Genomic DNA, 25,444 nt, shown 5'->3' with positions numbered 1-25,444 from the left:
GCCGCCGAGGAGGGGCCTCGCCGGCCCGGGCCCCACCTTTGTCGGGGTTGCCGCGGGTGGCGTCGGTGCTGCGGCGGGGGCCGGGGCAGCGCGGAGGAGCCCGCCCGGCGCGGGAGGCAGATGGGCCGGGATGCAGCCGCAGCCCTCTCCGTGAGAGCAGGGGGCCTCGCCGCCGCCTTCCCCGGAGCGTGAGGCAGCGAGGAGGCGCGGCCGGAGGACCGAGACCTTTGCCGGGATGGGACGCGCCGCCGCCGTGAGCCCCTAGCTCGCTCTCCGTGCCCCGGCCGGCCCGCAGGGCCCGCGCTGACTGACACCGCTGTGGGCGCGTCTGGATATGTTCCCTTCCCGAGCGGGCGCTTTCTTCGATGTCGTGAAGCTGCGTGGGAAATAGCCCGGTTCCCAGCGGGGTCGGGAGCGTGCCGCCGTCCTCCCCGGCGGGGGAGATGCCTCGGGGCTGGGAGGCAGAGCCAGGCGCTTCCCCCGTGTCCGCTGAGCGCTGCCGGCTCCCGAGGCATGAAGGCAGGCGGCTGTAATGGAGTAAGAGCGAAGACGGCTCCTCGCATCTGCCATTTGTCCTTCCAGACGGGATTGTAAACCGAGAGCGTTAAGGAAGGCTGTGCGAAAGCAGGAGGAATTTCCTCTCTTCGGGGTTTGGGTTTGTTTTTTTTTTTTAAACACCCCCCCTTCCCCCTTTTTTTTTCTCCTGTCGGCTCGAACCGTGGCTTGCCCAGGTATGCCTGCCTCACTGCAGCACCTTGTGCTGGTGCTCCTGCTCTCCAGTGCCACCCTGCTGCTCGGCACTGCGGCTGGTGAGTAGCCACTGGGTGGAACGAACTGGCCATTTTGGCCGCGGGAAGGGGGTGGGGTCCGCTGGTATTTGGGCACATCTCTGCCTCCTGTCGAAGTGGTGTGCATCTGTTTCAGCGGCGAAGCCTGATAAAAGTTTTGAAATCCTGATACGTTAGTGTCTCGGGGAATAAAATCTGCTTTATTGTGTAAATGAGTTCGACCTGCACTCAGTAAGAATGCTTTGCTTAGATCTGCATCTCTTGTCTAATAACTTGCTTCAGTTTTGGAAATATATATAATCTTTTTGTTTTGCATACCTCGCCCTTTGTAAGGTAATGCAGGAATTTTTAATATATATTTTAATCGTCAGCAGAGCTGTGCCTGTTTTGCTGTGGGATCTTCGGGCACAGCCATTTTTAATTTTATCAGCATCGGTGCTTCTCGGGGCCTTACACATGTGCTGTAGTTTTGTAACAGAATTACTGTAATGTGTATTTTTTTTTTTCCCCTCGGAGAGATCTGAAACAAATATGGAGCTATTTCTTTCGTCTCTTGTGATTATAGAATGAAAAAAACCCCTACTGTTAAGGAATTTTGAAAGGTCTTGCAGGGTACTCTTTTTTTATAACAAAAAGTTGGAAGCAGAAATGCTACAAGCATCCTTACTCATATATTTGGACACTCTAGTCCTATTTTTAATTGTGTTCGGAAGCTCATTGTTAGATATGCAGGGTGTTGGAAGAGAAATGTGTGTTGGTCTGGCATCCTTTGCCTTTCTGTCACGGTGACAGATTAACATGTTGAAGCCTTCGAGTGTAACCCAGCTTTGTTAGGCAGGAATACCAATTGTTCTTGCAGTATGCATTTTCCAGCACTTTTGGAAGACTCCTACGACTTTTCTGTCGTTTTACTGATCGGAATCCAATCTGCAGTGCTTGCTTTTTTTGTGTGTTATTTTATAATCTGCTGGGTATAGTTTATAAGCGAATCTTCATTGGAAAATTGCTGAATCTTGCTAAGATGACCCAAGAAGCTGGTGGTAGTTTCCGTGTTATATTTCAGTGAGGTCTTAAAATTAATTTGTCAAAGTTGAAGATACTTGGTTTCATTATTAGGAAAATCCTGTAAATGACACATATTTAGGCAGTTTCTGCATTGTTCTGACTGGTTAGTCCGTGATTTTCTTGCTTCTGCTTATAAGAGGTGTCTTTCAGGAAGATTCATAAATGAAAAGCTTGATGTTCCCTATATCATCCTGACCTTTGACTGCCATTATTTTAGATGGATGTCTGCAGCGTCTCTCTGTGGTCGTTTCTGAGGAGTGTTTTTGGTTTTTTTCCCCTCTTTTTTTTTTTTTTTTTTTTTTTTTTTTTTTTTTTTTTTTTTTTTTTTTTTTCCTGGGAGAAGGGACTTCTGAAGGTCAAAAATCTTGGTATTAAAGCACGTATGAATCAAGAATGCTCAGGTTCTCAGCTTTTCTTTCAAATGTATTTTTTAAAAAAGTGTAGGCCTTTTTTTGCCTTTGTGAAAACTTCAGTGAGCTGGTAATTTCTGTGCCCTGATGAAGAAGGGTTACTGAAAGAGCAAGTACAGATTTGTACCAGGCCAAGGGCTGGGCAGGTGCTGTAAGAGCCCATTTGCACGGTTTTCCCAATTCACTTCAATTCTGACCTGGCAACAACATTCCCGGTATTTCAGTTCTGCCTTGTTAAAAGGGTATTAATGATGCCAGCTTGGTTGGTTGTTTTTTGAATAGGAACGTATTTTCCCGTTGTGATTTATTTCTTAATTGTGAAATTTTAACAATTCGCATTTTAAAAAAAACTTGGTCATAATCCTCTGTAAAAGTAATTACATGGATGATTTGAGCTTTAGTTAAAGAAGCTAATGGGTGATTTTAAGTTTACCCTGCATTTCAGAAAAAAATGTCTATACATGGGGAAGCTACACTAATGTGTAATTCTGCCCTTTTATGTTCATGAAAGAACCAACACTCTTTCTTCTCTTCCCCTCCCCCAAAGTATGAACTGTATGCTTCCATCAGAGTGAAAATGCTGCCTTTGTAGCTTTGAAATCCCTATTAATTCTTTCTTCTGATTAGTGAACAGATACTATATCTCAGTAGTGTATAGAATTGAGTGCCTATAAATGCAAAATCATGACATCAGAGGGAAAGTATTTTGATAACAGGTTTTTAAGTTTCTGTCCGGAGGAGAGTATCCTGGACCTCTGGGGAGAGCTCCACAAAGACCTGGGCTTAGTATGGACATGAAAGGGAAGATAAGAAGATGACAAAAAAACCCTTACCGTGGGGCTGTAGATGATAGTTCCACTCACAATCTGGAATATGAATGAAGAAAGAATGTGGTTCTTCCTTCCCTTTTGTATTTGAAGATAAAATAAAGAACTTGCTTTAGATTCAGAAATATTTGCTTGATTATTAGGAGGGAAATATTACTGGCTTCCTCCATAAAATGCAGATCTTATCAGTTACTTGGTAAATCTGCATTTAAATAATGTATTAGTCCTTGTAAAGAGAAATGCTTCAGTGAGGACATTTTACTGACAGCAGTCTTGGGTAGAGGCTTAAAAAGCAGTATTGGATGAAAATTATTTGCAACACTTTCTTCTTTATTTCTCAAGTTATTTGAAATACCTATTTGTAAATATTTTGTTTAGAACTATGAGACGTATATAAACATGTCTTTATATTGTAGAGGATTCTGGTGTGTTAATCATGAGGGTTTGTGCCTGAAGCGGTGATTGGTGAATCTTTGAGCTGCTCCCCAGTATTGCGAAAGAATTTTGTTTGGGTGTTCGTATAGACCAGATATTAAAGATACAATCTTTCCTCATTTCACTTGCTTACGTTCTTTGATATGCAATACTGAACCACTTTTCCTTCTGCATACATGTCCAGCGTCCAGCATTCCATTGGCTAATGTGTAAATTATTTGCAGAAAGTATAAGGTGAAAATTAAAGCAAACAGAATATCCTTTTATCTTTGGGAATATTTTCATAATTCTATATTTTTGGTGTTCAACAGGGCTGTAAAAGTTGAAGCTTGAAAGGAATTGGATAGAGATTGAATGATTTTTTTTAATGATAATTTTAATTATTAATTAAGATGAGTGAACTGAAGCTTCTTTATCTAATTCTGTCTTGCTGGTTAAAGTTACTTTAGTATCTCAACATATTTTGTTTGAAATGCGAATTGGGTGACACGAAGAAAAATCTCCGTTGGATATTCTATTCAGTTCTTCTAATTCAGTGTCTCAAATTAGTAACTGACTCTCTATCTTGCATATTAAACAGTGGGTTTTTAAAAAATTTATCTGCACCCCAATTTCTACTTATTTACTAGTGCTACACCCATTGTTTATGGCTTTTTCAAATGTAATCTAAAAATTCCGTTTATTTTTCTGTTTGTGTTTGAAGCCGTCTCTGAAATCTTAGCTTAGGAGATGGAAAGCAGGCTCTTGGCTTGAGGAGCACACTGGTATTTCTGATGGATAATCTCAGCACAAGCACAGCCTGGATGCCAGGCTGGGGCTTCGTGGGCTGTCTGCTTGTGTAAAGAAATTGTGTGGCTGTGGAAGCCCAGGGATCTGCAGAGAGCCATTCACCCTGCTGGGAAGAGCCTTTATTTGATTAGGTAAACCAGCCTGTATGGACCTCTCTGATACTTCAGCTGAGGTGCTCCCAGTTTCCAAGCAAACTTCAGTACTTGGGTACTGCACTGTGCTGGGTAGGCACAGCCTGTGAGGAAGTGGAAGCTGTGCTCATCTGGTGGCCAAGGAACCCAAATTTCAAGCCCTGAGACATTACACAGGTACCTTGCCCCAGTGTGAGGGGTTTTACCCTCAAAGGAACCATGTATAGAAAGCTGGCTCAATTATTTGCCTATCCTCTGAGGAAGGCAGGCCAACCTCATTTCACCCTGGACAAAGAGGGAAGCATAACTGTATTTCTTAAAATTATTCTTACAGTGAAGTTTGTTGAAGTGGTTATTTTGATGGCATCTCCCTAGCACTTATTACAAATTTCTGTAAAAAAAGTTTTTGTTGACTTCTACATTGTTGTTGTTGCCCTTCATTTTTATATCTCATTGAGTATTTATCAGTAGTTTGTATAGTCAGTGGCATTATTTCCTTGGCAGGTACCATCTTCCTTTGCCTTTCTCACTGGAGAGACAAGAAGGTTGTATTTGGTTCTTCAGAAATATTTTATTCCCAGAAACAGAGTGCCTGGTACTGGAGCTGCATTGTGTTTGGACTCAGTCTGGCTGTGCTATGAGCGTGTGCTGTCATTTTCTGGGCAGAATATAATTTTATAGCCAGGGCTGTGAGCTGAGTGTAAAGTTTCATTTGAAACAAAATGTTTATGCCCTGGACAAAACAGGCTGGGTGATGATTTAGGTTGGGTAGGACTGGAATCTGTGCACAGCTTACAGGCAGTAACTATTAATTTTATTGAGATTCTAGACTTAGTGGAGCTACTCACTGCTTGATTTTGAATTTAAAAGTAAGTGAAATACAGGAACTGTTCCCCAAGACTAACATTTCAGTATGCAAGCTGATTTTCTGCAGTGTGGGTTTTATGGTGTTTTTTGGGGGTTTCTTTGTGGGTTTTTTGGGGGGGGTTGGTTGGTCATTTTTTTGCTTGTTTGTTTGGTGGGTGTTGTTTTGTTTTGTTTTTTTTCCTGAAGCATAAGTTCAGAGAAGCATAAGGCTGGAAGTGATTTCTCTGTTTCCTCCATGGTCTGGTTGTGTAAGTACGGATAATAATGTCCGTCTAACATCTCTAAAATCTCCACTGAAGAGGGATTTCACAGCCTGTGTAGGTAGTTTGGCCTGTTACAGTGCTTAATTATCATGTTTTTCATAATGCAACAGGAGTAGATTTTTTTGCCTCTTTTATAATGCAAGATTGTTTAAGATATGCCTTAATTAATATGTGGCAATCTACCTGAAAATGTAGAGTACACACGCAGGCAATTGCCAGGGTATATCAGTTTAGATAAGTTCCCATGTTGAAGCTTAGTGTCTCAACCTTGCCTACAGTAATTTGTGATGAAAACCTTGAGTTGACCATCAGTGTTTTAAAATGCAATTTTGCAGTGTTAAAAAACTTTGAAAACTGTGCTCTTCCCAAAATTTTGATTTCTGATGGTGCCTTCCTGACTTGAGATGTCTGTAGTCTGTAATCTGTTAATTGCAGAGCTGAGAGCTGGGCTGAGCAGCTGAGAATCTGATAGGAGAGGTTGGTCAGGGGTGTGGTGAGCAGGAAGAAAGGCTAGGACAGGAGAGATTTGAAAGGATGAAGGATTCAGTCTGGTTTGCTGTGGGATGAGAACCAAAGGGTATTAGACAGCCAGACAGAGATAGTGTCTGAACATTTGTCAGACTTGCTTTGAGAATGAGTGGAATGAACCTTTTGCACTGGGAAGAGAGAGAGAAAGCATAGTTGTAGGTAGCAGTTTTGAGGATTTCTGTTCTTTCTTGTGAGAATGAATGAGGCATATAGTCATTCAGATGATGCCTTTACCATTCTCTTTTTCCCCTCAGTCTTGTAAGTCTGGAAACCACGAGCTTTTGGGTGGTGATGGCATTTTGTTCCAAGTCACTGAGATGTGTCAGTTTTGTCAGTTGCCTTTTTGAGTTTGCATCAAATCCTGTGTTTTGTTTTGAACTGTAAATGTGTCTACCTTTTGCATCTCTCAGTACTCTGTATTTTCTCTTTGGTTTATTATTTCTGTGAGAGAAGGAAGGAAAAATAGGCACTATGGACCCAGAAGAAGTCTTTGACATCTGTGAACCCTTCTGTCTCCACCTCTAACTCCGTAATCTGCTAGCCAATTTCAACCATACGTGAAAGATGAGAAAAGTCTCAAGAGATTAATTTGCTACCATTTTCATGAAAAATCAGGAGCTGAGTGAAGTAAACAGTTCCAAGGTAGAGGTTTTTCAAGGGAAAAGAGGAGCACAACTCAGCCCAGGTAATTCCCTTTGCTTAAAACTGGCTGCCCAGTCAGTGCAAGGATGTAAGTGTTGGTGCATACACTGTTCTGGATTATGCACAGAGTGTTTTGTTTCCTGTTCACCTGGCATGCTGTAGGAGATACAGAGGAGAATGAGGGATCCTTTCTGTGGGAGATGTGGGAGTTGGCTAAGATGTGTGGGAGAAGAGTTACATTTCTAGGCAATTAGTTTGCTGTTTGTGGGAGAGCTGCTGTTTCTGAGACAATGTAGCAGCCAATTTTTTTGACCGAACTTGCAAAACAGTGTCCAAATCACTTTACTGAATGGCTGTCATCCATTTGTGAACTTCACAGTGTGTGTCAGTAACTTAACTGGTATGCAATGTTTTTCACACTTTCAAAGCCGCGTTTAGCTGATTGTCCTGTGAGTACACTGTAGTTCAGATATCCCACACACCAAGCTTCCTTATGATCTTCTTTTCAACAGTGCTGTAACTCAGGCTTTTCCCCTGGTCCCTTTGAATGTTTTTGTCCTGTATTATACTTGCTTCAATCTGTGAAGTTCATGAAAAATAGTTTTATTATTTGTTTAGGCAGGATGAACGGGAAGGTATGTACTGTCACCTTCAGGGCTGGAGTAAGTGGCAGACAGTGACACAGGCGGTGGTACAGGGAACCTTGCATTACCTTGCCCACCTGCCACTGGGCAGAAGCTCTTACTATTATGTCCAGCCAAAAGCTGACATTTATGCTGCTTGTTCTGCTAAAAATCCTTTGACTATTTTGAGTTGTAAGCAGGGTGGATGTAAGAAGAGATATGTAAGAGGTTTTTTTTTGGTGGTGGTGAGATCCTGTAAATATGATCGTAGGTCGCGTGTGTTAATTGGGCTCCTTAATTTATACATTAGAGAATGCAGCACTTAATTAATATCAAAGTGTTGGGCGTTGGCAGTGTCATCTCAAGCTCGTCATTCTTGGCACGAAGTGCACTTCCCTCCGCATAAGTCACAAAGGTCAGGTTTACCTGGTGTGAGAAGCTTTAATGTAGTTCAGGGACAAGAACAACTGACTAAACATGCTCTACTGCTCTTGCTTTCGCCTTATGAGACTTCCTCAGTAAGGTTTGGTTTCTGTTAAAAATAAAACGTTTTATTTCTACAGTTAACGCAGCAGATGCTTGATACAAGACTCCTAGACCATCCATGTTAAAGAACCCTAATTAGATTTTTCCAGGAATTAAAGTTAATCTGCAATCCTTTATTAGACTTTACAAACTTGTATCAGGAAAAATAGTGGGTTGTGATACCATTAAAGCTATTTTCTCTAGTAATGATTCTATTAAATAAATGATCTCACAGCAGTATGCTTAGTTATATTGTGTAAAAAATGCTTGCTTTTGTTAGTGATGGAGTGGTTCTGTTGTAGTTAGTTTGTTGCTGAATGTACTTGAGAATTAGTCCTTCTTTCTGATGCTGTCCTTCAGAGAGAAGTCAGTAAAGCTGATTTCTTTGGGAGGCTTAGTGTTCCTGTACCTTCCAAGCTGCAAAAATCTTGGTGTGCACATATTTTTTGAAGAAGATAATATGCCGTATGCTGTGAATTTTCGTCACTCTTTTTATTTGTTTAAAACCTAAACACTAGAAATAGTTTTTCTATATTTATTTATGGAGAAGGGACTTAGCTGAAAATGAAGAGGTTTTAAAATGATTATTTGTTCTTAAATATAAATTTTTATTATATTTACCTCTCTGAGGTATGAACGGTATGTAAAGCCAATATAGTAAGTGAAGAAAATGAAGGTGGTGGTAGGAAAATTGTAGTACCTGTCTTTTTAGTTCGACAGTGGCACCGCCATATATATGCAAAGCAGGCACTTAGCCCAAGAAGAAGCTTTCTGTATTAAAATAATTTCGCTTGCAATCAGAGAAGGATAAAAGGAACCCTGTAATGAAGTCCGTCTGGATGCCACCACGGTGTTGGTTTCTTCTGTTTGCATGTTTGAAGTTCTTTTCCTTTATTTCTGGCTGTAATGGCCCAGGCCGGGGAGGCGCAGCCGGAGCAGCTGCCACCACCGAAATACCCAGGCAGGCCTGGGCTGTGCAGCTGCAGCAGGAGCCCAGGGCGCTCACTCCTGCCGCCCTGGCTCTTGGAGAACCGCTCGGCTGAGAAGTGGAAGAACTCGTTCCAGCCTTCTGTGCTATTCTTACTCGGCTCTGCAGGCAGGGATGAATGACTCAGTGAATTTAAATGAGTGAAAAAAGATGTGGAAACAGTAGGATAAATCATTCCTCCCGCCCGCTGCGGCAGTATTTGGATCTCTCGAAACTTTTTTATATAGAAAATATGCAAATTCTCAATTCTAATGTGCGTGACATAGATACAGTGAAGATGAACTGTATAACATACGTGTATATATGGGGGGAGGTGCATGTCTGTATGTATCCTTATGTACTCAGTATGTTACCAAAATTCCAGCCTAACAGTACGCTCTCCTGCTAAAACCTGGTATTTTAATATTAGCAGATCTACTGTTTGCATGGTGTTCTTAATTTCCAAAAAGCCCTCATAAATGACTTATTTTGCAGGATGGGGAAACTTTACACTTATTAATTACATCCAGATTCTATCAGGACCTGTTAAATAATTTCTCTTTTAGTTATGCTAAGATGAATCTGACCTAATTAAATTTTAGTTATTTAATCTGTAGTAGTTAATGCTGTTGTAGCAGAACACAATTATTTGGTCACAGTTGTTTCTCATTGTTTTAGCCAAGAATTTTAAATTTAGTAAATATTTTTATGATTTTTTTTCAATATAGACTTAGAAATATTTAAGATTTTAGAAAGACTTTCTTTGCTCTTATTGTTTCCTGTCAGAGAAGTAGTACCATCAAGAAAGCTGTCAGCAAATTTTGATTCCCTTATTTTAAGAAATACTGGAATAGAATGTTTGTGTGCAAAACAAATAACCCCCATATTATTATTTTACTAATCTGTATGTTGACTGTATAGCTACTTAAAACTGAAGATGGGGCCTTTGGGCACAGGAATACACAGTCCAAATATGACATCACATAGTAAATGAATTTTAAAAATGGGGAGAAGGGGGGTTTGTTTAAAGTAAGGAAGACTAGTGATACAGTAATAATATAATAACTCAAGCACCTTTGTCATTTTATTTTGAGAATGTAAGAATATTTTCTTCTCGTTTTGCAATGTGCAGGGGGAAAAAAAATCAGTGAGGTCCTAAGACACTTGAATGATAAGTGGTGCCATATTATATGAGACTGGTAAGAATGTCATGAGCAGGAATCACTTCACTGGAGAAATCTAGAGGCGTTTAAGAGGGAATGTGCTGAAAGGGATGTTGAATTGAGTTCTGTTGAGGAATGGAAGAGTTAAAGGTGGAAACAGCTATTCAGATGTTATGTACTTTGAAGCAGTCGTCAAAACAAAGTCTTTTATCTTGAAGAAGTGAAGGTCTGCAAAAGGAAGCAAATATTGTCAGAGGGATATCATGGCCAGCAACTTGATTTTCTTGACTGGTTTTGGAAGAATGGGAGAAGAGTTAGTAACAAAGAGCTGAGAACATAATAAGGTGTGCAGAAAAATAAAGAATGGGATTTTAATGTGGTATAAACAAAACTAGGAACGGACTTGGTGATCCAGTAAGGAAGGAAGAAGATAGGTGGAAAAAAAAAAAGCTCTGCAGTCAATTAAGGTTCTTATTAAACACCGGGAGACCTGTTGTGAAGAAGAGTGAATTGTGTGTAGCACCAGGGCACTGTGCATTGTCCTCATACTCCTGGATGCCCTGTTTCAGAACAGCATCTGAAATTGCCAGGAAATCCACAATGTGCCCTAGAATTCTGTCTGAACTGCACTGTGTGTAGCCAGTGCAGCAACAGGTTTTTGTTTGAACTGTAAAGAAACAGATGAAAAACAAAATTTTAACTTTTAGAAAACAGTTTTTAAAACTTTTTATGTGCCATATGCAAAACTTTACTGAGCCTTCTTACAGAGAACCTGAGCAATCCGCGGTCGTACTAAGTGAAATAAGAATTTGCTTAAGGTCTCAACCTTTTTTATGACTGTCTTTTTGTTTATGATTAATCTTCCAGAAATTTGTTGTTATATATTAGTGAAAACCAGTATTTAATTTAAGTGATTGAATGGCTGTGGAGTTTTATATACAGTACCTATGTTTTAGTGTTGCTTTACTACAGCAAGATGAAGTATGGCTTCTCTTTGGTGCTGGTTTCGTGTATTTGTTGTGCATATGGTATCTTTTCTGCCAAGTTCAAATCTTAAAATGTAGTTATATCCATAGTTTTCAGACATCAGAATTCAACATACATTTAACGGCACTGTTATATATCCTTCCCAGTCTTCCTGCAATATGTTCATGCATAAAATGCAAAAGAAAAACCCAAAGACATCAACAGCCATTAGACAGGCTTTTAATTCAGGCTTTTAATTGAAGATAAATCAAGATAATTCTACATACTGAACTTTTTTACTGTATCAACTAATTTGTCTTCTGATTGCTGAGGGGAAAACGGACATTTATGTGAATGTTCTGTGTTTAAATGGAAATTTAAATTAGTCACTTTTCCCTTTTTGTGCTCATGTGATGCTACTTCTGAGCCTCTCAGTGTTGTTTTGTTTTGGTTTTCATATTTTTGTGTTCATGCTATAAATTTAAACCCACAATCATTTTGGGACAATGAAGTCCAGTACAGTTATATTCTATTTCCATATGTTTATTGCAAAAGATGCTGGTGTAATCCCACCAGCTCTTTTAATATTTCTGGGTTCTGAATACTTTATTAATTTGTACACATTTATAGTTAGTTCTTTGAATTCGACAGAGGTTTTGGAGACCAAACATTTTAGTGAGACTGCCAGGAAACACTGAGAAGTAAGCCTATTGCAATATCCTGGCTTCCCCAGATAAAACTAGACATCCTGGCTGGATGTTTACCAGTGTTATTACAGAAGAAGGTATTTGTGTCTTGATTCTTTCCTAGATTTGTCCATCCTTCTCCACCCTGGGTTTTGTTGTTCTTTTTAGGATGGTTAGAATAAGCATGTCATGAATTTACCTTTATGTTACCGACGTGTGCTTTCAACATGTCACTGCAACCGACTAGTTTAAAATCTAGGAATACCACAAACAAACAGTTATTACATTTAGCTGAAATATTTAATAGCGCAGGAGGATGACGTATGCGATGGAATCCGATAGTAAATTCCTTTGTGGCAGTTACATAAAGGAGTTTGTTTCAGCGCTTAATTGGTAACACCGAGGCTTGCTTCACTTCCGTGAGGTGTGGGAATGCGAGGTGCAGAGGTAACTGCATTCCATCAAGTCTCAGTCTAGACAGGCACGAGAGCATCGTTCATCTCGTAGCAAACAAGGCAGGCTAATCACCTTCTTAAAAGTGACCTTGCAGCCGAGGAATGTGCTGTGGTGGGCACACAGAAAGGCGAGAGAGCTCAGTGCCATCGCCAGCAGAGCACATCCTGGAGTGAAGGGTCTCACCCTCACCTGAAAGGAGGCGATCGGAATTGCACAGTGCTGGTTCCTCCTCGTTTCACAGGGGTGGTGGTTTTTGAAAGAAACGGTTTAATGACTTGCTGTACAGTTAATTATGCTTGATTGGAGGAAAAGCTTATTATCCAGTTGAGGTGGGAGGAAGTTTGGAGTGCACTTTTATAGCAGTATTAGGAAGCACTAGTAGAAACTCATCTCCCTTTAATTGAAGAGTAACAGAGTGAGCTTCGACTTTTTCAAACAGCATTTACAGGAAAAGGGCTTTTTTATTCTATTTTATTTATTCAAATGGATGTTGTCTACTTCTAAGGCATAGCAAAATTAAGAGGTAAGTGTCATGTAGCACAAAGTGAGCCCTATTTAAATATTTCTGCTGGATTTGGTAGCCTTATCTCTACATAGGCACTACCAGAATTAGTTGGAGAGGACTTAGGAGTGGAAAAATATGGGAGCTCTTGGGGAAAGTGTGGAAAAGTATTTTCAAGTTTTCTTGGTTATGTGAGGACAAACAATTAATAGCAGATGCCCCTAATAGCACAGGAGGCACAAAGAGTGAGATGTACCATGACAGCTTGACGGTAATTGTTAAGAACTCTTAACAAAGAGATGTAAAGGAAGAGGATGAGTTCAGATGGAAACTAGTTTGCCAACTGCTGTGCTTTGATTGACTCTGTGCATGTTCCTAACCTGCAGTAAGTGTTAAGGTAGCTCTTGGAAAGAAGTTATGAGTATGCAGATGCCGAGTTGCTGTAGGATAAATTAAGTAAATTAACACGGCAGTTTCATATTTTATGTTATCTGGCTTTGTGGACATCCTTCCTTCTCCCTTGTCAATTGTTCTGCTTGAGTAGATCATAATCCTGCAAATTAAGATCCAAGTGGAGCATTTAAAGAGGGGAAGATGCAAATGTTCTTAGCAGAGAATGAACACAGTTCTGTAATTTTATTTTCACTCACAAAATCAAAATTACCTAAAACCAGAGCATTATAAATAAACATGAAATTAGTCATATAAACTCCTAAATTATCATTATAGCAAGTATCTGACCTTAATTCAGATGCTTTCGCTTTGTGCATAACTATGATGGTTTTTATGAGGTGTTTTTCTCTGCAGGGTATTTGCCTCATTTGGTGAAAATGGGGTAATTCCAAGGTCTTGCCAGACTTTCACAGTTGCACACTATCCTGCTCCTCTCTTCCCCATAGATGTTATATCCCTCAGTTCAGAGGTGGTTCTTTATGTGTGCTTCTTTCTTGATACTACCTCTTCTTAAATTTCACTTATTGCCCTTGTTTCAGTTATTGTAGAGAGGCATTTTTATTTCCACTTGAACATTGCTGTTTTATGCATTTCTTCCCTTTAATGAAAAGAAACGAGTTGTATCATGTTACTAAAAAGAGATCTTTGATAAGTGCTCAGATCAACGGGGTTGCATAAAGGAAGTGCAAGAGACTGAAGTTTATTCTTCCCTAGAGGAATGCTTAGCTTCTCTGACTCTTCTGGTATGCTTTCAAAAAGTAAGGCTCCTTTATTTTTTCTTTTATTGTCTTGCAGAACACAAACTCTGAGAATCTCAATTGCTGGTAATATAATTTGTAACTGTGTAGACAAAACTCAAAATTATTCTCAGCATTATCAGCTCCTGTGTGGCAGGGGAAGGTGGGTGTGGCGGTTCAAAAAGAAAATGATCATGCTCTCTTGGAGATCTGTATCTAGTCATTAGTGTGATAGCGGATACCTTGTAGTTCTGCTAGATTTATTTTGAATTCTCATCTTTGTGTTTGGAATTGTATTGTGCAAGTCTGATGAGATCAGTCTTTGGAAGTTAGCTTGGAACTGCTGTAGCCTTTGCTTGCTCTGCCCTTCCTATCCTTCCGGTTTTTATTCACCAAATGTATACAGATGTGAACGCAAATACTGTCTTCGTCTCAAATGTCTCCATCTGAGGACAAAGACAGAGTTCCTTTCTCATGTCCCATACTTGGCATATGGGTAGCATTTATCTAGTTCTGTTAAGGGCTGCAGAAGGCTTGTTCTAGCAGGTGACAGTAAACGTCTCACAGCTTCACAATAAACAGAACTACATGAGAGTCACAGTTAACTAGGATTTTGGAAATGGTACTCCAAGAGGGAAGCTCTTAAATTCCTCTTCAGTGATCCACCAAGTACTTGCTTTTGGCCATCAGGAGCTGACAATTCATGCAGTGCTGTCTGTGTCTACAGATTCCTGTACTTGAGTTTAGTTGTCCCAAGTGCAAAGGATCACACCAGGTAGCAGTGCTTGAGCAGCACAATCAGAATCTGTTTGTGTGAGGTCTGCATTCCCTTTTACACTGCTACGCCAGCAGCTTAAATCTGGATCCCCTGGCTGGCCTCAGGGCCCTACCTAATTCAGGCTTGCTATTTCTGTGTGGAACAGAAATAGATGCACTCAAAGGTAAAGTTGCCTGCTGCCCTTCAGGGCAGAAGTTGGTTTGGAAGCAGTGTTTGGCTTTTGCTTTGAACCTGTGACAATATTGAAGACAGTGCTTCGTTGCAAGCTGCTAGCCCTGATATTTTGTAAAAACAGCTGAGAGAAAAGGAAATAGTAGTTACGGCTTCTGTGTAAGATGAAGAAAGGAAATGGGATCCTCCCTTAAGTGCAGCCACTAAGAAGGATAGTTAAAAATAGCTTTTCCCCTCTAAACAATTGTCTAAGTTACCATAAATCTTGTTTTTTCTTGGGACGTGGAGACAAGCCTCATTCCCTGGGTGTTCTGTTCTGAAACACCAGTTGTGTTTTGGGAACTTGCTCTGCGCACATTGATTATTCCAGTACAGATATTTAAAAGGAAAGAAAACCAAAGCATTGAGGCCCAACTGTGATTGTAATGAGCAAAAGTATGACAGTACTTAAAAATATATATATAGACAGTGGAAGAGAGGAGGAGCACAGTGAGATGAAGTATCTTGCTGTTGCTTTAGTGTTCCACCAGCAAAGAGGGACAGATACCTGGTTTGCTGCCTGCAAGTGCATTGTCATCCACTTCACCTTCCATTCATTATGATCCCACACTGATGGATTTTTTGAGATTTGTCATGGTGGAAAGCTGGTTGTGATAACTTTGTACTAAGTAAAACTGCTCTCAGAGAGAAAAGCTATGAAAAGTGGCAGCTTTTATGAAAACATACAACTATTAGAGATGCCAGCTTTAAAAGGGAGTTTTAGTTTTGGAAGGTTTAGAAATTAATTTATTACTTTCTCACTAATGTTAACTGCTCTGATTCAGTTCTATTCAAAAAGTTAAAAAATAATTTCGAATGTATTTTGGAGTATTTTGCTGTGTGTCTTACCCTATTGCTGTTTGAATTCTGATTAGTTAAGCTGATTTTTTAATAATCCTTCCTGACCACTACATTTCTTCAACTTGTTATGCCGGGCAGGCCACAGATCCCAAATATCTGTAGTTTTGTATCATCCACTCATGCTCTTCATCTTTTTGATTGAGCTACTTCTGAGATGTTTAATAAAACAGCTAGGAAAGAGATGACTAAAGAGGTAGTGTGCACAATTGCCCAACTACTTAAATATATTTTAATGACTCAGCAAAAAGTGTTTATTTGGTAGACGCATGGTGGATGTTCCTTATTTTAGATGAAAGTGAATTTCTAATCTTAAGCTGCATCTAAATTAGCAGTTCCAAGTGCCTGTACTCCGACATGCTTTCACTGCTTTTCTTAGAAGCAGCAGGAAACTAGAATGTTCCCTGTGTAACTTATTTTCTTCATTGTCTTTTGACAGTGAATCTAGTTGGGGTTTTATATTGCTAGAAAAAAGCAAATTGTAGTGACGTGAACACATGGCTAGATTTCATTGCTTTTATTTCTTTTTTTTTTCATATTTGTGTATTTCCTTTGTTTTTTTTTCACTTTTGTCTCTCTCTTCTGCCCAATGTTCTTCAAGTGTCTGTTCTGCCTGTGTGGAAGAGAAATGTAATTTGAGCCTTAGCATTATCCAGTTGTGTTGCTGGAATGCTTTGGTGTCTAATACTAGTAGAATTATTCTAAGTCCTGCTTTCTCTGAAGATACCAAGGACATTTAAATGAATATATTAAACTCTAATAGTGTTTTCATTTAACCTTTTCTGAAGCCATTAATTTTTTGTATCTCAAGTAGTGAGTTTAGTGTGAGGGAATCCAGTGGGCTGCTGTCTGAGAATCAATAAAAACAGATTATATGGATTTACTCACTCATTGCCAACTTCTTGGTACAGTTTGGTGAATTTTAAGATACACATACTATAGTGAAACTTTATTGTAGTTGTGGCTGTTTTCTTTTTATCATTTGTTTTCCAGTCCCTTCCTATTTGTAACAGCCCTTATTTTTGCTAACGGTGAGCTTTGTAATTTTTCTTAAGGTTTTTTGTGTGTGAGAGAGAGCAGGCTCAGGTTGCCAAACCTTACATTATGACCCTGTGAAAACCGTTGTGAAAGTAGACATGGACACTGAACTATAGTTTCTTCACTGTGGGAGAAACATTCTAACTAGGTGCAGGTTTCAAATTATATTACTGAAAAAGTCCAGTAGAATTAAAAGTATCACTATCTGTTGTGGCACGCAGATGAATGTGTGGTAGAGCATTGGTTAATAGATGGAAAGATAGGATCTCTGACAGAAAAGATTATTTTCAATGATTTACTACTTGGAAGCACACAAAAATTTAGTGAGGTGCAAGAATGCTGCTAACATAATTGGAGATTAACTTTTTTCTGTCCTGATTTCCCCCCGTGACTGAATGGCTGAAGCACGAGGTAGGCACTAGGCTAGTGTGAAGAATGAATCCTCTTCACAGGGGCCATGGAATAAAGATGTGTTTAAGCATGTGGGAAAAAACCCCATATTTGAGTTAGTCACCAGAAAAGACTGGACTTTGTCCAGAGAGAAATTGTTCTTTGCTTAAAGCCTTTGTAGATTTCTTAGTAAATAAACTAAGGAGTAGATTTTTGATGATGACACATGCACACAGTTTGTGCATAATTACCTGTCTCTGCCGTGGTATGAACGTGTTCCTTCTTTCAGGTCTGTAGTATATAGTCCTGTTGGTACTGAGCAGGAATTTGCAGTGAACCAATTAAAAATACATGGTATCTTACAATTTTTATTTGTGATGTGATTCTCTAAATACTACGGAATACAAATATGAAATCTTGCATCCACAATACCCTAGTGAGAGCTTTCTGCTGTAAGGTTATGGGAGAAATTAACTTAAAAAGAGAAAAAAACCCCAGCCACAAACTCAAAACTTCATATAGTGAAAACGAGATATTAAGAAGATCTCTGGTTTTATGCTTTGAAGTAAGCAGTTTATTTCCTGCTGTTTGCTACAATAATATTTTTCTCCTAAGCTCAACATTGTGACCAGAATCATAGAGTAAATGCCAGGGACCTAGAGGGTGAGCAGAGGAACGGGAAGAATAAAAAGCTGCTTCTACAAAGCAGAGTTGCTCTTTATTGGATACCACAAGCATTTCCAGTCTTTCTTTTCTCTGTTCCAGCTGCATCTTCTCCCTAGCTTTTGGTCTTTTCATTTGGTTTTGACCTCCTTTGCTTTTGTCTGCTTTCCTGAGCAGTGGCACCACTGCTACTTTTTCCACTGACCTGTGTTCTGTCTTTTCACTGTTTTTCACATACCAGCTTTCTTCATATTTTGGGGTTTTTTTCTATTTTGTGTGTTTCCCTGGGGAAAGCAAGATTAGAAGACAGAGTCATGCTTTTAGTTCCATCTTTAGCAGAATAGGTGCTTGGCTGCTGGATGAGGAGCTGAAGTTCACCTCAGCTTATTCGAAAAGCACCAGATTTTTCCCTGCCCGTGGAAGCGGCGTGTGCAACAATCCCATGTCCTAGAGAGACTATTGAGCATGTCCAGTGCTGCTGGTCTGTGAAAAATTGAGTTTCCAAACTAACAGCTTCTTCTGAAGTTTTTCAGAGGCCTATAATTTTGGTACTTTGTCAAGAAAATGAGCAATCCTGTCTCTGTTCCCCTTCCACTTCCCCACAAGAAAAAAAAAAAGCTCGCCGCAAACCAACCAGGAGCCACACCCTTGGTATGAGGCAGCCCGTCTGCCGCAGCTTATATTCAGCGTCTTCCACTTTTAGAAGTCGTCAACAGAATACTTTAAAAAAGTATTTTAGTATGGACTTCACAACCTATTTTTTCTAGTCTTACTGCAGGCATGACAACATCATCTTAACAGAGTCTGTTTTTAACTTCCAAGTAAAAAAAGTAGAAAAGTACTTGCTGTATGAAATCTGTGACCTCACTGATAGTTCGGTGAATGTCTTAAGCAACTGAAAATGGAGTTCTTCTAGGATGTGTCAGATCCTTAATTACAGGCAGAGTTCCAGGCTGGATTATAATAAATTACTCCCTCCCCTCTCAATTCAAATTAAAAGTAAGTAAATATAAGTAATGTCAACCAACTGTCCCTCAATGCTGTCCTCAATTGGCTAACATTGAAAAGGTGGCTAACAGTGCAATTAGTTTTTAGAAGAGGTCCTAAAACTTGAATTTCAGGTTATGTATATGAACATTCTGAGGTGAAATTATGTGAAGATAAACAAGAACAGGAGTACTTTGTTGTGGTGGTCAGTTTAACAAAACCGAATCAGGATAAAAAGCCAAGGACAAAACAGACCCAGTGTGTTAATGTAAATATTTGTAACCTATTTTACTTGAATTACCATTGTCTTCCACTGTTTTGCAATTTTAATGAAAACTTTCCTTCTGCTTGAATTTGTCTTGTAACATTGTTAACAAATTTTTGAAAATATCAATTCAATACTCAGTAATTTAATGGAGTTTGCATGGAGAAATCTAATTGCTAGCAAAATTTGTTGAAGAAGATAGGCAAGCACTCCATTATCTGATGATGGAGAATTGACATCACTGCTGTTCTGCAGCTTGTCCCCACTCCTGATGCTTCTCAAACATGCTACCACGTGTGGAGGGCTATTCTGTGACTGCTCAAGCTTGTTTTCTGCTCTGTAAGCAGAAGAATGTGTATTCAGGTGAATGTTTTTAATGGACCTATTCACAAGAGCATTAAACTCCTCAGAGGTTGCACATGCTCCAGTTTTTACAATCAGGCTTTCGAATAACAAAACCTTGTATCCCAGTGGAGAGAAATTTTTGCGTTCCGTCTCTTGGACAGTCCCAGTGGCGTGAACTGTGTGTCTGACAACTAGTTTTATGTATGAAAGCTTGTTTCAAAGGCCTTTACAGGAGAGGTAAATGCTTGTCGTGGTCCCTCTTGTGAAGACGGCGTTGTAATGGCTGCGCAGGTGTAGGTGTGCAGTTGGCGGTGTGGTTGAGGTACCTTGTCACACCCTCCATGGTTTTGAGAGCCTGCATGAGGCAGTATCATATTCTAATGGGGCCAGCAAGAGGTTTGATATCTCTTAATTGACTCGAGACTGTTGTCTGTGGCCATGAGTTGTGTTGAATCTTAAAAGGAATGTGAGAGACTGGCTGAAAGGCATAGGAGGGAATCTGTATAGTGTACCCCCTCCTTTTGTGTACACCAGGTGAAGCTTACAGCGGCTGTGTTGAAGTAGTTACCCTTCTTGGAGGGAATTTTTCATCCCCATCTTGATGAAACTTATTTGGTGGTTCCTGCAGGAAGGAGAGACCTGCTCCAGGTCTGCCAGGCATTGCAGTTTATAGGGCACTGGCTGTTGGGGGATTCTGGAAAGTGCATGTTTTGACACTCATGTTTTAAATTCCCCAATGCTGCAGTTCAGGCACTGCTCAGGATGAAATTGTGTCACCAGTAAATTATTTACAGAGGCAGGGCTGCATTGGCAGAGGTGCCCTCATTGTGAAGCGAAAGCTCCCTAAAGCAATGAAACAATAGAGGGTAGAATTGGAGCCGAATTTAAATGAAGTAAAGATTTTGTGGCAGCCACTCAAAAGGTCAGATCGGGTTTTCTGGAGTACTGGCTGGGTTTGTCTCTGTAATCTGAGACTGCGGCCCTGGAAGTTTGTAGAGCTTGTTTTGTTTACATGGTGACTAAACTGTGTGTTTGTCATAGCATCTTCTAATAAGCTGCTATGGCTTTACTTACCAAGAACCTGTAAGGGATTCCCAGATCCTCTTCTCAGGTACTACTAGCAAGGCTGGGGAGACAAGGCCACTTCGGTTCAAGCTTGTTGAGAGGAGCATGCCGACCGCTCTTGGTATGGCAGAAACAGTATATATAAAATAACAGCAACAAAACTACACTTCTTTCTCTCTACCTCCAAATTTATTCCCACCCTCCAAATCCCAGGCGAAAACCTGACTGAGAACAGACTTGTTAGCAGATGGAAAACTCTTGTTGTGATTGTCTATATGGACTACATAGGTCTCCCAGGTCTATAGCCTCGTCTGACCCCAGAGCATGGGACAGAGGTAGCTGGCTGTCTTGGATGGACATCAGGGAGGAATTCAGCAGAAAGTAGCAATTGCATTTTAAGGGAAATTTCGGAAAACCTTACATTTCAATTATCTTCAATGTGTTCGTGCTGCTTTCAAATATTGTTACTGCAAACTTGAATTTATTATCTAGTACTATTGTTACAGGCTTTAGGTTATGTCAGCATGTCTTTAAAAGCAGACTGTGGGGGTTTTTAGGTGTGTATTTGATGTCAGCTCCAAGATCAAAAATTAACCAACATTACAATATTTACTACTTTAACTTACTTGCATAATTTTAAGGGGTTTACAGGGATTATGGGCATGATACATTTTCAGAAGTTGTGTAGAACTGAGAAAAATGAGTTTTGAAGGTAGATTCACCCCATACACACCCCTGATGGTCACTGAAGCTTGCAGACAAATTCTCTGAACCTTTCCTAAATATTGTTCATAAACAGTAATAGAGGTCTCGTTTGTTTTTCTGTCTCTTAACTGTTCCCTGTGATTTATTATTTCATTAGAAGTAAGCCATTATCCCACAGGAAACAGTTTTAGGGCTAATACATACCGCTGTAAGAAATAATTATTTTTTTTGACTTTTCATGGTTTCTGTTTAAGGTAAGGCTAGATAGTAAATTTTTGAAGAATTCTGAACAACTTACCCCTTTACGAATGAATTATTTTAACAGCTGCAGCTGAGCAGTGTTCATTGAATATACATGGAAGTAGTGCACCATAGCTAGAAGATACTTCAAATCCTTTCAGTTGCAGATAGTCTGCATTTCAGTGGTTTGGAAATGTAATCTGTGTTACTGATGGTCTTGGAGCAGGTAGGACAAAGTGAAAAGTTCAGGACTAGTGTGTAAACAAGATAGGTGGAAGCTAAGGGTAATATTCACTTGTCATTAATTTGATGCAGAATGGTGCTTGCCAGGATTAATGCATCAGGATTTGCAAATGGTGCTACAGTGTCACCATTCTTACAGTTTTTGGTTTAGTGAGCAGTTTGTTACCTTGAAAATAAATAATGAGATAATAAATTATTCTGTCCAAAAACGTTTAATACAAAATTCTAGCTTCACTTCTTTTATGTAGATAGTTTTATGAAGAAATACATTTCTCTCTGCCTAACCCCTTCCCCTGCCACCTTTCTTTTCTTCTTTTTCATTTCAGGGCAAGCAGAAGTGATTTCTCTGTGGGTATGGTATATAATGCTTTTTTAAAGATGATGTATAAATTTGTAACTATGAATACTGAATTTGGGGTTTGCATGGCATTGCTTTTGGAGGAATGTCTGCAATTAACCGTAGTTGAGGTTTGGTGAGTGAGTGCCCTTTGAGGTAGGGAGAGGCAGAGGGTTCTTAAGAGTTCTTTGCTTACTTGTGTCCCGTTTGTCTCATTCTGGCAAGAACCTTCAGGAACTAGGCAGGAGACTGAGGCTTCTGGAGCTGGCGATGGAGCTGGTGATTTCGGCATTGTTCTACAGCAGCAATCCATTAGGAAATCTCTCCCAGCTTCTCTCCTGCTCGTAGCAATGTAGTCCTTCCTCTCCCTTGTACTCATCTGGAACCCCTCATTAAGCAGCTTTAAGTCTCTAACTGGCAGAAATTTAAGCAATGTTTTTGTGGGGCTACTGACCTAGTTTTCTGCCAGCCTGGTGAGTAACAGCAGCTCGTGGGGCTCCTGCTGTGGGTCAACTCCAACACTTGTTAAATAGTGGGAGTGTGCAGTGCTTTTGTACCCTGCTTTGAAATTTTCAGTATTTCTGGCAATTATTCTAAGAAAGAAGTTTTTAGCTCTGCCTCCTCACTATTTATTCAGGAACTTAAGGCTGTTAGAGATGGTGAAACACAACCTGTGTTTGTACTTAGATTCTGTCAGTGGCTGGGTTTCTTAATAACACGCATCTATATCCTATTGTAGACGTCAATTTGAAGAGCCTGTGGCACTTCCCTCTGTTGCAGAATGGTCTGTATTTCTTTTTTGTATGTTACTGGAGGAAGATTTCCTAGCTAACTATCTAAACTTACCCTTTAAACATGTATGGGACTGATAACAATTCATGTCTGTTGGTGAAGCAGGACTCTTCTGCATAGGAGATGGATGATTGCAACAACATGAAATGTTACAGTGTCGCAACAACACTTCAAATGTGAATTTTGCTGTAGAATTCTGTAGAATAATACAGTATTTATGTGCTGTATGAAATGGCTTACAAGGTGTAAGCAGTTAAGTAATTTTTTCATTATAATAAGATCCATGTGATTAACTAGTGAAGTTCATAAGATACAAATTTTCAAGATTATGTTGCTGGGTATTTTTCTTCTGACGCCAAATCTTTGAACTTTTTTCACCTACGGATAGATTCACTTGCTTTCCAAGCTGAAAGGCTTGGAAGCTATTTGCCTGCTTATCTTTCCTTATTTTAGTAACATTTCTGTTAAGGAGATGGAAAAGTTGTTCTGAGTGATCAAACACCTTTTTTATCTTCCATTATTAATCGAAGTTCATTCTCATAAAACTAATGTAAGGTCATTTTGTTGTGATACAGTGCAATTGTCTTGCATGGTTAATCTGTTCTTATACATCATCTCTCTGTGAAACACTCCCTCTTCCCAGTGCCTTTACCTTATCCTAGAGGAAAACCTGAGATGTTTGCATTGGACAAGTGGTCTTGAATTTCATGAATGCCTTTGTGTAGGGAAAGGTAAGTCTGATTATTTGCAACTTGAAATTCCAAAGTCCACTGGTATTTGTCCAGGAGTGAAGTTACCGAGGGTCAGCACAAAGAAGGAAGTAACAGATTTAGTGCTCAGAGTTGGTTCGGAAATGTCTGTGTGGAGTAATTACTCGCAGGAAGCTGTATGGGAATAGGAAGTCTGAAAAGGCCAAAATTGGCAAGTTATAAAATTTGGGGAGAATCCAAGCACCTGTGACTAGCAGGCTCATCGCTGATTTTGCTCTTCAGCTTGAGTGATGGTTGCCCAACAATCTGCTTTTGATTTGGGGTATTTTAGTGTATCTTTGTATCTTTTTGTTAAAAAAAGCCCTAAACCAAAATAAAACAAAAAACCCTCCCCTGTTTTAAAATATCTGATTATGGTAAATTTTTCAGCTTTTCGCTTGGCTTCTAGAGGTTTCTAGAGGCTCGTCAGAGATGAGTATAAAATGGATTTCAGGAAGGAAATCACATTGTTGGTAAATAATCCAATTAAATTTTAATGCAGAGAGTGTGTGGGTGTCTGGTTTCTCTGGGACAGAGGAATCGATCATTTGTAGTTACTGAAACAATGAATGTTTTCTCTATAGTTTATTTAAAGGGATGTTCAGAGAACCTCTTTGCATTTTCTATCAAAAGATATGCAAATTGACTACCCAGAAGTTCACTGAGCTATCAAAAATGTATTTAAGCACTTCAGAATAACTGAACCAAGCGATCCTGAAGTGTTATCAGTAATGTAGCAGATTCTTTGTATTTCTCATTTTTTTACCAAGAAATTAGAAGTTTTTTCATTGACTGGTAGATATACTTGGTAATAGGTTGCTGTGAAATAGATTGATGTTACATTTTAGCTCCACAGAGATCAAAGAATGAAGTGCAGTGGCATTTAGTGCTCAAAGGTTTAGTATTTTAATGTGCTTTGTACAATTCTGTACTGTTAATTACTCAGTGCAGGATGCAGTTGCAGCTTAAACTTCTGTAAAATTCCCATAAAGGCACCATGGCAAGTCAATGACTTTAAAAATAAACTACCCACGAAGAAGTTCTTAGTTTTAATTCATGGATGTGTGGATGGAATCACCCAGTGGAATACTGAAACAATCAGACAACAACAGCAGTTTTCTAACGTGCCTCCAGCCAGTATTTGATGAGTACAAATTTCTATGTCAGTGATGTGACCATTGGCTCAAAAACACCGGTTTCTTTGCATTTGTAGAATCGTTAGATGTTTGGTTCGCTTTTGAAGGAAGCGGTGAAGCCTGGGGTGCACTTCTGTGACGACTGAAGTTGGTCTGAGCCATGACCTGGCAGGGACTACCTGTGTGGACTTCCACGCACCTGCAGTATGCCCCAGGGCTTCAGTGAGACCCTTCCAGGAGCAGGCTTCTGAAGGCGAACCTTCCCCTGCTCCCAGTTTGTTCTTCCCCCAGAGCATCTCTCCAAACTGGTTCTCTGTGCAGTTCCAGGAGTGTCAGCTCTGTCTCAAGAGAAACAGCAAGTAGGGGAGGGGAAGAGGCAAAATGGTGCTAATCCTACTTCAGTTTGGGTTGAGAGGCAGTGTAATGGCCCCGGGAGAGAAAGAGAGAATTATTCCTGGATTACTGAATAACAGGGTTGTCTAGAGTTATTGAGCAGCCGCTTAGGAGGAAAATCTGTCTCACCGCAATTGTGCCGTGGAGCACAAGAGACCCAGTAGTTCACTACTGATGTGTAAAAAACCACATAAAACAACTTAAAGCTGCATTGTCTCAATGAAAACCTTGGCTTAAGTGTTGATGTTTTGGGAACTTCTTGCCTGAGGAGAGAGAGAGAGAAGCCTTTTTTTCCTTCTGCTATTCCCTTTGATAGTTTACTTGATTTATAGGAGAAGGGGGCTTGTTTTGAGGCTTGACTATATTGTGCTTTTTCGTGATCTTTGGAGCAGACCTTTGCTGCAAGGAAAAAGGAACTGAATAACTT

The 25,444-nt window shown here is 39.9% G+C and overlaps 1 protein-coding gene across 1 annotated transcript in view; it reads left to right on the top strand.

Annotated features, from left to right (window-relative positions):
- Nucleotides 1-202: 202 nt before the first annotated feature.
- BMPR2 (bone morphogenetic protein receptor type 2) overlaps nucleotides 203-25,444 on the top strand; it is a 105,932-nt gene continuing 80,690 nt past the window's right edge. Inside the window, exon 1 of the mRNA XM_040070003.2 lies at nucleotides 203-809. Coding sequence (XP_039925937.1) covers nucleotides 734-809 — 76 coding nt within the window. The 5' untranslated portion in view covers nucleotides 203-733. The remainder of the gene's footprint in view (nucleotides 810-25,444) is intronic.

The sequence above is a fragment of the Hirundo rustica genome, chromosome 7 (genome assembly GCF_015227805.2).
Source record: "Hirundo rustica isolate bHirRus1 chromosome 7, bHirRus1.pri.v3, whole genome shotgun sequence".
NCBI classification, from domain to species: Eukaryota; Metazoa; Chordata; class Aves; order Passeriformes; family Hirundinidae; genus Hirundo; species Hirundo rustica.
The sequence above is the reverse complement of the archived record's forward strand: the minus strand, read 5'-3'. Positions and strand labels throughout refer to the sequence as shown.